The following is a 15,228-nucleotide window of genomic DNA, read 5'->3' as shown; positions in this document are numbered from 1 at the left end:
TGGATGATTGCTAATGTTTATTGTAAACCAATGACTGGTCATATTTTTGACCATGATTCTGGAAAAAATCCCATAAATTCTGATGGGGCTTTCTGTTGTCTGCCATTTAGTTAAAAATGTAATTGTTGATGATAGTTATACTTCAGTGTTGTTACTGTCTGTGCTGTACTGTTTGCCGTCCTTTATATTCAATAATCTCCAAATTTCATGCAGTTAGTGATCTATAAGCCATAAATAATAATTTTCCATAATGCTTTTTCTATTAAATGGCTGTGCACCATATCCAAACCCTAACAGACAGCACACCGTATTATAGATTTACACAAACCAACTTCTGAACAATTTTGATTCTTCAGTGTGCCTGACAACATGTCTTTAGAATATATGAGAAAATCAAAAACTACTTGTGGAGAACATGGAGAGCCACTCAGAAAGTACTGAAGCTGGGGATGTTGTAAGGTCGTCCAACTCCCTGCTGCACTGCTTACTGATATAACAGAGTACACTAGATTAAACAATAAACAATGGCAGTAAAAAAAAAAACAAAAAAAAAAAACAGTGAAGCAGCATCAGGTAACTAATATATATATTATATATATATATACACACACACACATACAATATATATATATATATATATATATATATATAAACTGCTCAAAAAAATTAAAGGAACACTTTGAAAACATACCAGATCTCAATGGGAAAAAGAAATCCTCCTGGATATCTATACTGATATAGACTGGGTAATGTGTTAGGAACGAAAGGATGCCATATCGTTTGATGGAAATGAAAATGATCAACCTACAGAGCCCTGAAATCAAAGACGCCCCAAAAATCAGAGTGAAAAAATTATGTGGCAGGCTAGTCCATTTTGCCAAAATTTTATTGCAGCAACTCAAAATTGTACGCAGCACTTTGTATGGCCCCTGTGTTCTTTTATACATGCCTGACAACATCGGTGCATGCTTCTAATGAGATGACAGATGGTGTTGTGGGGGATCTCCTCCCAGATCTGGACCAGGGCATCACTGAGCTCCTGGACAGTCTGAGGTGCAACCTGGTGGCATTGGATGGACCAAAACATAATGTCCCAGAGGTGTTCTATTGGATTTAGGTCAGGAACGTTTGGTGGCCAGTCAATGGTATCAATTCCTTCATCCTCCAGGAACTGCCTGCATACTCTCACCACATGAGGCCAGGAATTGTCGTGCACCAGGAGCCACTGTACCAGCATAGGGTCTGACAATGGGTCCAAGGATTTCATCCTGATACCTAATGGCAGCCAAGGTGCCTTTGTCAAGCCTGTAGCGGTCTGTGTGACCCTCCATGGATATGCCTCCCCAGACAATCATTAACCCACCAACAAACTGCTCATGCTGAATGATGTTACAGAGCAGCATAATGTTCTCTATGGCTTCTCCAGACCCTTTCACTTCTGTCACGTGCTCAGGGTGAACCTGCTCTCATCTGTAAAAAGCACAGGGCACCAGTGGTGCATCTGCCAATTCTGGTATTCTATGGCGAATGCCAATCGAGCTGCATGCTGCTGGGCAGTGAGCTCAGGCTCAGGGCCCATTAGAAGACATGGGGCCCTTGGGTCACCCTCATGAAGTCTTTCTGGTTGTTTGGTCAGAGACATTCACACCAGTGGCCTGCTGGAGGTCATTTTGTAGGGCTCTGGCAGTGCTCATCCTGTTCCTCCTTGCCCAAAGGAGCAGATACTGGTCCTGCTGATGGGTTATGGACCTTCTATGGCCCTCTCCAGCTCTCCTAGAGTAACTGCTTGTCTCCTAGAATCTCCTCCATTCCCTTGAGACTGTCCAGGGAGACACAGCAAACCTTCTGGCAATGACACGTATTGATGTGCCATCCTAGAGAAGTTGGACTACCTGTGCAACCTCTGTAGGGTCCAGGTATCGCCTCATGCTACCAGTAGTGACACTGACTGTAGCCAAATGCAAAACTAGTGAAGAAACAGTCAGAAAAGATGAGGAGGGAAAAATCTCAGTGGCCTCCACCTGTAAAACCATTCCTGTTTTGGGGGTCATCTCATTGTTGCCCCTCTAGTGCATCTGTTGTTAATTTCATTAACACCACAGCAGCTGAAACTGATTAACAACCCCCTCTGCTACTGCAGATTAATATCCCATAAGTTTCATTGACTTTATGCTATACTTTGATTAAAAAGTGTTCCTTTAATTCTTTTAAATAGTATGTATATATATATATATATACATATACATATACACACACACACACACACACACACGAACCTCAGGTCACAACCGTAATTCGTTCCAAAACTCCGGTCGCGACCTGAAGTCATTTCCCCCATAGGATTGTATGCAAATACAATTATTCCATTCCGGACTGTACAAGCTGTATGTAAATATATTTTTTTAAAGATTTTTAAGCACAAAAATAGTTAATTATACCATAGAATGCACAGTGTAATAGTAAACTAAATGTAAAAACATTGAATAACACTGAGAAAACCTTGAACAGAGAAAACTAACACTGCAAGAGTTCACGCTATAGACTTACGAACCGCTCTCTGTAAACACTTTTTTTAATGAGTTTTAAGGATAGGGAAAAAAAATGAACATTTGAAAAATCCGTAATTTATACAAAAACTAACCATAAACAACCAAGAAAACTAACTTTACAGGAGTCGAGTTCTGGCATGAAGGAAGTTAGGAGGAACTGGGTGGAGAGGAGATTACAGCTTTGAGGTAAAGTCTGTGACGTTGTGGGTACACTGCATGCTCCCATCTCGCTTCCGGGAGCCCTTAAACCCGTCACCGTCGATAATGTTACCGATGAGCACGGCAGTGAGGCACTACAATGGAGCAATCAGATGGTGCAAAAAGTACCAAGTGCTTTTATTAAAATCAACAAAACAACAATCAAAAACAAAGTCCAAATTACAGTGTAGTGCTTTCAGAATCCTTCAATAAATAAATGATCCCATAAAAACAGAAGTGAAGTGGAGGTTAAAATCCAATAGAAAAAAGTCTTCATTAAATACAAGATTAAAACAATGCTCGAAGCAGTCTCTTTAAAAACAAGCCTGGCACATTCTTTAGCTGCCTTCTCTCTTTCTCTCTGCACAGGAAATGCACAGTAAGAGACTGAACATGTGTGTAAATCATCGGCATGTACGAACTGGAAGGGAAACTGGCTTGTTCGTCACCCAAGTGTGTGGTCGTGAACAGATGCAAAAGTTTTGCGAACTTTCTGGTCATAACCCGATTTGTACGTGGTCCGAGACGTTCGTGACCCAAGGTTCCACTGTGTGTGTGTGTGTATATATATATATATATATACATATACTCAGCAAAAAAAGAAACGTCCCTTTTTCAGGACTGTGTATTTCAGCAATAATGTTTTAAAAATCCAAATAACTTTACAGATCTTCATTGTAAAGGGTGTAAACAATGTTTTCCATGCATGTTCAATTAACCATAATCAATTAATTAACATGCACCTGTGGAATGGTCGTTAAGACCTTAACAGCTTACAGAAAGTAGGCATTTAAGGTCACAGTTCTAAAACGCAGGACACTAAAGAGACTTGTCTACCGACTGTGAAAACACCCAAAGAAAGATGCCCAGGGTCCCTGCTCATCTGCGTGAATGTGCATTAGGCATGCTGCAGGGAGGCATGAGGACTGCTGATGTGGCTAGGGCAATAAATTGCCATGTCCGCACTGTGAGACGCCTAAGACAGCACTACAGGGAGACAGGAAGGACAGCTGATCATCCTCGCAGTGGAAGAGCCCGGATCTCAATCCCATTGAGCACGTCTGGGACCTGTTGGATCGCAGGGTGAGGGCTAGGCCATTCCCCAGAAATGTCCAGGAACTTGCAGGTGCCTTGGTGGAAGAGTGGGGTAACATCTCACAGCAAGAACTGACAAATCTGGTCCAGTCCATGAGGAGGAGATGCACTGCAGTACTTCAAGCAGCTGGTGGCCACACCACATACTGACTGGTACTTTTGATTTTGAGCCTCCCTTCATTCAGGGACACATTGTGAAACATTTTTAGTTTATGTCTTATGGTGTTGACTCTTTTACTGTTCATACAAATATTTACACATTAAGTTTACTGAAAGTAAAAACAGTTGAAAGTCAGAGGCGTTTTTTTTGCAGTATATATATATATATATATATATATATATATATATATATATATATATATATATATATATAGTTGCAGATAGGAAGCGCTATCGCTCCCTTGAACCCCGTCCAAGACTCCAATCACCAAGTAAAAATCCAAATATTGAACTTATTCTTCTGCAGCAGTGCACAAAGCACCCTCCCTTCTACAATACTCATTCAATTCCACAATAATCACAATAATAAACACTTCTGACTCCCAGACGCGTTGCCCTCCTACCACCCAGCTCAGCTCGACGCTCTGGTGTCTTTCTTAGTCTTTTATATCCCCTAACCCGGAAGTGTTCCCACAGTCCTTCAGTTCATGATTCCTTATTACTTCTGGGTCAGATAAAAAGTCCTTCTTCACCCTGGAAGCATGTCACTTCGCAGTCGCTTTGTCTATGACATACTTCCCGGTGATAGGGCACATGTGACTCTCTGGACCTCCCTGCAGCGTTCTCGGTTGGCCCCTGGGGTATCCAGCAGGTTTGTAAAGGAAAACTCCATAGTCCATGATTCCCTGCTGGCATCCGGGGAACCACCATGCTGCAGGGAGAGCTCCATCTGGTGGCCTGGGGGTACTGGCCGTGATGACAAGCTGGCCATAGACCACTATATATATATATATATATATATATATATATATATATATATATATATATATATATATATATATATATATATATATATATATATATATACACACAGTCATATGAAAAAGTTTGGGAACCCCTCTCACCCTGCATAATAATTTACTCTACTTTCAACAAAAAAAGATAAAAGTGGTATATCTTTCATTTCCTAGGAACATCATTTTGGTGTGAAGCAGTGGAGCAGTATTTAATTGTATGAAATTAAATCAAATGTGAAAAACTGGCTGTGCAAAAATGTGGGTGTCCTTGTAATTTTGCTGATTTGAATGCATGTAACTGCTCAATACTGATTACTTGCAACACCAAATTGGTTGGATTAGCTCGTTAAGCCTTGAACTTCATAGACAGGCATGTCCAATCATGAGTAAAGGTATTTAAGGTGGTCAATTGCAAGTTATGCTTCCCTTTGACTCTCCTCTGAAGAGTGACAGCTTGGGATCCTCAAAGCAACTCTCAAAAGATCTGAAAACAAAGATTGTTCAGTCTCATGGTTTAGGGCGGGGGTCGGCAACCCCGCGGCTCTGCCGCGGCTCCGGTAGTGTGTCACGCGTGCTGGAGTCTTTCAGTGGCTGCGGCGCGCTCCTGAAGAATGGGAGGCACCGCCTTACCTGTCAGGCTGCTCGCCGCGGAGGATGACGTGTGTGCTGCCGCTGGCTGGCAGCCTATCAGAGAGGACGCCAGACCGGTGCAGGCGTCATCGCGCCGCCAGACTGCCGCTGCGCTGCCGAGCCTGCCATAAAGAGGAGGACCGGGCTGAAGGAAGGCGCGTGATTCGCTCTCAGGAGGTAAGTCACACTTTTTTTTCCCTCTTTTCTTTTCTCTTAACGCGCACACGTGCCAGTCCCGGGACATAACAGCGTTTTAAAAACGTTACAGTAATGTGTGCATGCCCATCTGCCATGCATCTCGACACCCTACCCATCAAATGAAACTTCAAAGTCTCGTCTTTCCGATGATATAAACTATTTTGACACACAACAACCACAGCACTGACACTAAAGCCTTTTTTACAGAGAAGTACATACTTTTAAGAGTTGACTATGCCTACCTTTGAAGACCCCCTGCAAGTCAAACATCAATATTTCCGAGCAGTATTGATCCCATTGTGTCTGTAAGGCTCCAGCGAATATAATCCAGTAAAACGATTTAGGTCCAAAGCGCGATATATTCTCAAAGGGACAAAACTCCAGAAAACGTTTCATAACTTGAGACCACCTACGTAATTTTTTTTCACTTATATTGCTCATATTAGACGTAATTTGTTTCTGTCGGCGATAACCATGCTACCGCATGAAACACGGAAGTGTTAGCTTCCGAAAGACACCTAAGTTGGCCAATTACGACGGGTCTGGGGTTGACTGGCACCTCGTATAGCCAACCAGTGTCACAGAAAGCTTTGAGAGTGACGTATAGCTCTGAACTCTGGTAGAATCTACCAGTTTGATTGGACACTGTGACTGACACTCAAAACTTACAGCCAATGAGCTGCCGAGCATTTTGATATGTAACTTGCCATACTAACTTGTAAACAAGTTGCAGAGTTGGTGCGTGGTTATTTATTGTGATTTCGCCAAGTTTTTTCGCATTTTAAATATGAATAAAAGTAGAAGTTTAAACGTAAATAAACGCTCGATTAAATAGATGCATGTACGCGTTGCATAATGGTTTTGCAGCTCCAAGTTTTTTTTTCTTTTCGAAAACGGGTCCAAGTGGCTCTTTATGTCTTAAAGGTTGCAGACCCCTGGTTTAGGGGAAGGCTACAAAAAGCTATCTCAGAGGTTTAAACTGTCAGTTTCAACTGTAAGGAATGTAATCAGGAAATGGAAGGCCACAGGCACAGTTGCTGTTAAACCCAGCAGGTCTAGCAGGCCAAGAAAAATACAGGAGCAACATATGCGCAGGATTGTGAGAATGGTTACAGACCACCCACAGATCACCTACAAAGACCTGCAAGAACATCTTGCTGCAGATGGCGTATCTGTATATTGTTATACAATTCAGCGCAATTTCCACAAAACATCTGTATGGCAGGGTGATAAGAAAGAAGCCCTTTCTGCACTCACGCCACAAACAGAGTTGCTCGTTGTATGCAAATGCTCATTTAGACAAGCCAGATTCATTTTGGAACAAAGTGCTTTGGACTGACGAGACAAAAATTCAGTTATTTGGTCATAACAAAAAGCGCTTTGCATGGTGGAAGAAGAACACCACATTCCAAGAAAAACGCCTGCTATCTACTGTCAAATTTGGTGGAAGTTCCATCATGCTGTGGGGCTGTGTGGCTAGTTCAGGGACTGGGCCCCTTGTTAAAGCCGGGGGTTGGATGAATTCAACCCAATATCAACAAATTCTTCACGATAATGTTTAAGCATCAGTCACAAAGTTGAAGTTACGCAGGGGTTGGATATTCAAAACAAGACAATGACCCAAAACACAGTTCGAAATCTACAAAGGCATTCATGCAAAGGGAGAAGTACAATGTTCTGGAATGCCCGTCACAGTCCCCTGACTTGAATATCATCGAAAATCTATGGGATGATTTGAAGCAGGCTGTCCATGCTCAGAAGCCATCAAATTTAACTGCAGAGATTTTGTATAGAAGAATGGTCAAAAATACCTCCATCCAAAATCCAGACACTCATTTGAGCTCATCAGAAGTACACACTCCACTGCTCCCCTAGAGGGGATCGAACCTCGGATGTCTGCGTCAGGGCAAAGCACGTGTTGCGAACTTATTTGACAGTAAACTATGTAACATCCTATGATTTTCTCGCAACTGAAAGAGGGCTCCGTGGTGCGTTACCTAGTAGGTAACCACCCATACAATCAGGTCGGGACTCACACTACGAATGATGAATGTAATTACTCCGATCTACAGGCTGTCAAATGAACGAACTACACGCCATGGCGCAGCGTAAAGGGACTTTGTCTCTGACGCTGATGTCTGAGGTTTGATACCCGCAGGGAAGCAGTGGAGTGTGTACGCCTGATGAGCCCAAATAAGGGCGAAACACGTGTCGCATACTCTTTGCATTATTTGACAGTAAACTATGCTATATATATATATATATATATATATATATATATATATATATATACACATATATATATATACATATATATACATATATATATATATATATACACACACACACACACACACACACTGTATCTGTAGTCTGCATTTTTCAGTGTGTTGTAAAGATTTCATATCTTGTAAAGATTATGTTCAGTTCCTAAGAAGTAAAAAGTACCTTCAACACCCCTTGAGACAAAGATGATGACTACAATTTACAAAATGAAAATAAGGAACCACACTTGGCTAGAATTCTTTTAAATGGTCATAACTTATAATCATTTGCAAGAAGTCCATTTGGAGGAAAAAAAACATGATTTCTCCTAAATTGTATTTCTTTTCTTCAACTTTTCTTATGCTGCCCCACGACTTTACTCTAGATAAATGGATTTGGAAGATGAATGGATTTTAGTGGGCTTCCCATCTTCTCAGATGCACACTGTGTCTTTCAACACAAACTTAAACAACTGGGTTAAAGTAGTGCTATTTTTCGTTTAGTAATCGTTTTTAATCTATTTCCATGGACTTCTCTAGAAGCATTATTTGCAACAAGCCAAACATGTATTGTACAAATATGACTGCGTTTACAAACAATAACAACATATTGAAAGTTAACTCCACTGCAGTAACACATCAAACATTGCAGCAGTGCACATGTAACTATTATGTTTTCTTTTCCAAACATCAGTGATATTTCAAAACATTACTTTACTTACCCTCATTTAATAGTGAAAGCAAGTTAAAAACTACACGCTAACTGCAACTGATAGAAGCTGATGCAATGCAACACGTTTGTGACTGCTTACAAAGAGTTCAAACATGCACATCCCAGTGCTCGGTCATTAATCTAGTTGAAATCCAGGTCAAATGAGCATGGATGCTCTCTGCTGCAGGACTGCAACATTGTTGAATAATGCACCATGGTGAGGTTTCATTGGGCAGAGGGTGAAACCTACTGAAGTTCAACAAAGGATGTTGGCTTAGTGTGGAAGTGAAAACAGCATCACTCAACGAAATGCTTAGGAATGGGTAGAAACTTTTAAAGTGGGAAGAACAAATCTACCAACAAAACTTGATCTGGTTAATCATCAACATTGCATACATAAACCCACATCGACATGGTGAATGCCTTTATCACTGAACAGCGACAGATGATGAGGTCCACTTGTGTTATAGCGGGTCCACAGCTCATGTCAAAGGGCCAGTTTTAAATAAATAATCACCGCACTCGCGGCTTAGCAAGGGGGCGTGGTGGTTGTGTGGTAAAACAGGTTCCCGGGATGATCCGTGATGTGAGCGTTTCCCACCTAAGTGCACAGGTGAGAAATTGTCCGCATCCGTGATTGTGTTCGGGTCTGTTGATTTGCCACAGCTGCCACGTCCTCTTCATGAATAGAAGCGCAAGGCGGCTAAGGAAGAGGGAAGAAGAAAAAAGGAAGGAAAAAGAAAGACAGGGGTTGCAGGAGAGCAGAAAGCAGAAAGCAGCAGAGAGAGAGAGAGAGAGAGAGACAGAGAGAGAGAGAGAGAGAGAGAGACGGTGCGAGCAAGTAAGCGAGTGAAGGCCCGCAGGCAGGCAGGCAGCTGGACAGTTAAGCCCTAGCAGGGATGTTTGTCAAACACCTAGGGCAGCTGGTAGTGGTCGCTCCCGCTGAACATTTTATGGAGGAACGGGAGTGACCGGTAGTAAGACAGCTGGTTGCGTAAGGCCGAAAAGGCAGTGGGAGTCGAGAGGCTTGGGTGGTGAATTCCCTGACGTGAACGTCCTGGTCGTTAGGGAAGCCAAGTCTCAGTCTAGAGAGTGCAACCGAAGCCAGGGATCGGGAAGCGTCCAGACCAGCAGAGTAGAGAGAAGGCCAGCTGCTGGTAGGGCGACTCTCCTGTTGAGAACCCTGATGGGAGAAGCAGGGGAGCCGCCAGGTAAAAGACACCGGGCTTTGGATTTTATTTAAAGGACTGCTTCCAGCTTTGTTTTAACCTCGTCGTTTTAAAGGATTGTTTTTTCTTCTGTGTTTTTTTTAACCTTCACTTAACTTCTGTTTTTATGGATTACTTATTTAATAAAGACATTTTTTTTAAACACTGCACTATTTATTTGAACACTTTTTTTTTTTTTTGTTGTTTTTAAATAAAAGCACTTTGCACTTTTGCACCATCCCTTTGCTCTATTTGTTGTGCCTCACTGCCAATCTCATCGGTAACATTACCTACCGTGACGAGTTCAGGGCTCCCTGAATGCAAGATGGGAGCATGGAGCGACCCGCATCGTCACACCACTGTTGCTGCACATTTGGATATCAGCTATGGATCTGCTCATGCCAAACTGCATGATAACTTGGGACACTGTAAAATTTGCGTAACATGTGCATCCAAACAGCTTACTGATCACAAGCCAATATCCTTTTGGTGAATTTCACAAGGTGTCACAACATCTGTCCAAATTAATCTCACTATAGCTCAGTAATGTTGCAATCTCTCAGAGGAGCGTTCATGTTTGACCTTGGCTTCAGCTTGACTAATAGAACAGTACTGTGCTGCACGCGTTCAAACTACCCATAAGCCATCGTGAATGTGTTGTTTTGCATCAGCATCAATCCATTGCAGTTACTGCCTAATTTTCAAATTGTCTTTACTTTGTGGTTTACCAACATAAACTAAGCATCCATGCCCATATACTTTTGTAACTCTGTCTTTTAGCAAATAAAGAATGTGTCAACTACAGCAAATATTGGAATGCTTATAGACCATAACGACACCCCGAACATTGTACTAACTGCCACTACATTCACAGTCAATAGCATTGACTTCTACACCATCCTTCCATATTCTGAACCTGTCTATCGATACAGAGCCAGATACCATATTAGTAGTATAAAACAGAAACTTACCCTTAACATTCACACTCACACACAAACACCAGGCCATTTCTCAAGTGTCCACTTATTCTAGTCAGCTCGACTTTGGATAGTGAAAGGAAACCAAAAGAAAATCCATTTAAGCATGCAAACTTCAAACAGACAGTGACCAGGACAAATTTAAAATAATTAGTATATTTAGTTAATTTGAAGGAGTCTTGATGTATTGTATCATTACCATAAATGATTTTAAAAATATGCTTTCAAATTGTAAAACTAGAGTCAGTCACCTGTGAGCTGAAAATCAGAACGTTCAGAAGGCTTCTGCCTAAAGCCAGTGTAGGAGAATGCCATGCTGATGGTATTGGCGGCAATGGAAAGCACCTGGTCAGAGATCTCTAGTCCTGTAGGACAGGTGATAATATTAAATGTTATTATGGAGTCTACTCATCTAAATACACACATTTATTTTTCAGGGCATTGGCCTCACCTACTCCATTTGCCCGCTTTCTTTCCTGGAAGGCACCCACTATCATTAGAGACACAACCAGAATGAAGATGGGGATTCTCCAGGAGCCAGTCACAGATGCTGTAGGCAGAAGATTTGGCTTTACTATGGAACAATTGTTTTTAACTTGTCAAGAGAGTCAGTCCCAGCAGCTTAACTCTACGATTGACTGCGAGACAGCAAACAGACAAAAGGACAAGCCACAGTGCCCTCAGCAACCAATGTTTTTAGGCAGAAAGAAAACAAATCAAAATGTATTTATTTAATTAATAACTTTGGTTTAAGTTATTAATCTGCACTTACTTACCCAAGTACAACAGCAGCACTGTCCAGACTGGCACTGAAATGGCTCTGAGATAGTGTTGTGTGCTTGGGGTCCATTTAAAAGAAATTGCTAGTACATAGCCCACCACCAGTGTGCAGACCTTAGGGACAAGAGGAAAAAACACATTCATGTATTCTAGCATCAGCAGGAGGTTACATTGTTAAAATGCAGCAAAATGTGTTCAATAAACAAAGGACTCAAAAAGGAGATTCCACACAATTGTAGGCACCGTGGTATAGCGGGTAAAGCTTTGGACTTCAAATCCTGCTATTGACACTGTGTGGCCATGAGCAGCTCACTTCACCTGCCTGTGCTCCAACCAACTGTATCTGTCAAATGTTGTATAGCCCCTTGGATAAAGGCATCAGCCAAATAATAAGTGAAGCAAGTATATCTTAAGATGAGAAACACAGCCTGCTAAAGATGAAAAGAGCAGTGTTTAAAGTGGAAGCAATACAGGAATCAGAAATTGAGTTCAAATTTCAGTCTAGTTTTCTTAAAATAACTAGGGGGCTTCACTCGCCCACCCATGGGTTTGGTAAACTGGATAAACAATTTAAAGAGATTGCTATTTTCATGGGAATTGTTACATATGCATTATTTTCACTTTTACTTTAAAACTTCAGTAAAAACAATATTTGCAATTAACGTTTGTTCAAGATCGCATTAAATTTTGATTCCATGTTTGGACTGACATTGTGACAACACAACGTATAACTGCCTGTGAGTGAATTTAGTTTATTTATCTCTAATAAATTACCCGACTTTCTCAAATGTTTGTCCCTGCTCTTTCTTATTTGCTTAGTCGTTGACGTGTCTAGAACGTATACAATTATTGCCCTGATAAAATTTATAAGAGCTGAGAGCGCAGGAAGTGTGTCTGGGAGTTGTCGGTGGTCTTCTTCCACCTATCCAGAATGACCACTTGCTGTGGAGAAGCCTTCGTATACTTTATGTTAAGATGCTTGAAACTTGTATGCTGCTGGAACTTTCTAATTAATAGTTGTGGCAACAGTAGCAGATCGGCAGCATCTGAAAGCAAGAAACACTGTAATACACTTGCCTATTTTGTTTTTCATATAACGTTGTATGCTTGGTTTCTGTTTATAAATCAGTTTGCAATTATGTGTATGATTTATACTTCAGTCAAATTAAGAAAGAGAACACCTACTTACTACGTAATACAGTACATCTAGAAATGATAGTGAATAAAGTGAGCGAGGCAGTTAGTTTTATCAGGGCAATAGCAAGCTTATATTAATTCTGCACATTAAGAGTTTATACAGCAGCATCAACTAGCCTACCATCAAATCAACAGAGTCAAAAAGGGGAAAAGTGCAACACAACAGCAGTTAAAAGATTCTGTTATTTTGCAATCCAAGTTACTGGAGTCAAATATATAGTTGAAAGAAAAATGTCTCGACACATTTAAAAATTACAGAGACTGGTAGAACAAAGTAGGAAACTTAGATCTGAGATGCCCAAACATGCCAGTAACATAAAACCCACATAAACCTCAGCCTATGGCAGATTTGAAGGTTGCCCGAGGTAATGAACTCTGAATTTGTATTCAATGTTGGGTCTTCCTGCACAATATCAACAGTACAAAATTAGCATGTTTGAATTAACTTTTGATTGCAAATGAAAACCAAGGAGGAAAAAGCACAGGCAAAACATTTCAAATGTTGCAATTGGTGCAAGCATTCACTAACATTTAGAATCTGTATTGTGTTTTCTCTCTTTTCTGTTGATAAAATACAATGTAATGGTGGCGGTTCTAAGAGAAAACAGAACTTCACCCAGTAAAATATGACCCACTCAGCCCAACATAGCTCATGCCATTGCTTCTCCTCAGAGCTGCTAGAAAAATGAAAGACTCAATCTGATGTTACCCCATGGCTAGAAGTCACGTGATGTACAGTATGTCACATTTGATTTCTGATTGCTGCGCTACACTGAAAAAAGTATAACATTGATGTTGTTCGTTCAACGCAAATTTTCTCTTTCAAGCAACTTAAGATTAGTCATTTAGTGTTGTAGCTTGAAATATTTGGTTTCAGATCTCAATCAATGTAAAAAAAAATTGTACCAAATTAAGTTATGGTGGATGGAATAAACATAAAAATACTATTTCATTTAACTTAATATTTTAGGTTGTTCATGTGCTGTGTTTGGGGGCCATTTATATATTCTTTCGGTCGAACTTTCCAGTTTGATGGCTTTCCAACTGCCAGAAAAGAAGAACAACTTAAAAAATAGAGATTTACTTCAGTAAAAAAAAAAGTGAATTGCACCCAATCACTCTAAATGATTTGCCTCAACTTAAAAATTGTGGGATCATTAAGCTAAAAAGAATTATATTGGTTCAGATTGAAAATATTAAGTGTGAATCATCACATTTTTTTTTCAGTGTAGACCATGTCAATTTACACAACTTGATAGTGATGTATGCCAACACCTTCCAGCACAATCATGATCGCCCTTTTTTTGCGACCACCTATAGCGTGTTGCTTGATGGAGCCTGTGATGTATCAAGGGTAACAGGTACTGCTTATTCAGTCGTAATCTCAACACTCTCGTTTTAGTTTCTTTCTCCATTCTTTTCTGTATGTAAAATATGGGAAATAAGCCTCTCCACTGTTTGCACATAGAGTTCACCCTTAAGAAGAAGGCAGAATCAAACCCATCTGATATAATTGCATGGAGCTGTTGACTAGTTGGAATGTTCTTCATGAGAGCAAACCACTGATTGCATCTTGTTGAGATTATGTAAATGAAGGCAACTGAAAAATTACTGGAAAAGTCACACAAAGTGAAAAGGCCTTGGGGTTTGAAGGATCTTTACTTGTTGTGGGAATTCTCTGAATTGTCAAAAGAGTTTTGACTAGCTACACTGTGCAAGTCATGTCATTTTCTAATCCAGACCTGGGTCGCGGTCGGTGTTGGAGCTTATCCCAGAGAATAATAAGCCAACAGGGAACCAGTCCATCGCTGGGCCAAAACCACATACACACGGGCCAATTTAGTGTCACCGGTCCACCTAAAACGCATGTCTTCGGACAGTGGGAGGACACCAGAGCTCCACACAAACATGGGGAGACCATGGAAACTCTATGCAGGGACGACCAGGGACACAAATCCTGGTCTTGATACTGCAAGGCAGCAGCGCTACCACAGCTCCACCATGCCACCCTCACTGTGCAAGTACTGAATGTATTTCATTGATTTTTTTCCACGTATTGTAATTGAATCACAAAGACACACATAAGACAAAATACATTGGGTGGGAAACTACAAAAGCAGAGCCAGCACAAAGGAGCAAGGAACCGAAAACCTTGGCTGCTACATTTTACTGCTCCTAAAAGCTAAAGCTCAGTTTCCACTACAACATCGCAGTTTCTATGTAGGTGTCAACTTAGTTTAAAATGAACAAAAACTTATCAGTCACATTCTTCTGTCTTTCAATTCAAAGCAGCCCAATTCCAAGAAGAATCCTTGCATCAACTGACTATTGTATTTAACTGTGCTTAGGAGATGCATCCTTTCACTTACCCACACCATTCCAAAACACTCCAATGTGCTGTTGATGGCTTCACATGTGTACTTCAAGAGCTCCTGCACCCTGATGACATTCCCGCCATAGTAAA

At 40.9% G+C, this 15,228-nt stretch overlaps 1 protein-coding gene across 1 annotated transcript in view; it reads right to left on the bottom strand.

The window, feature by feature from the left end:
* The window catches only part of LOC120515518 (transmembrane protein 245-like), an 87,158-nt gene that overhangs the window by 71,542 nt on the left and 388 nt on the right, over positions 1-15,228 (bottom strand). The window contains 4 exon segments of the mRNA XM_039736578.1: positions 11,039-11,146; positions 11,239-11,337; positions 11,564-11,681; positions 15,134-15,228. The exon segment at positions 15,134-15,228 is cut by the window's right edge and continues 388 nt beyond it. Coding sequence (XP_039592512.1) covers positions 11,039-11,146; positions 11,239-11,337; positions 11,564-11,681; positions 15,134-15,228 — 420 coding nt within the window.

This window comes from Polypterus senegalus, chromosome 15, assembly GCF_016835505.1.
Source record: "Polypterus senegalus isolate Bchr_013 chromosome 15, ASM1683550v1, whole genome shotgun sequence".
NCBI classification, from domain to species: domain Eukaryota; kingdom Metazoa; phylum Chordata; class Cladistia; order Polypteriformes; family Polypteridae; genus Polypterus; species Polypterus senegalus.
The sequence above is the reverse complement of the archived record's forward strand: the minus strand, read 5'-3'. Positions and strand labels throughout refer to the sequence as shown.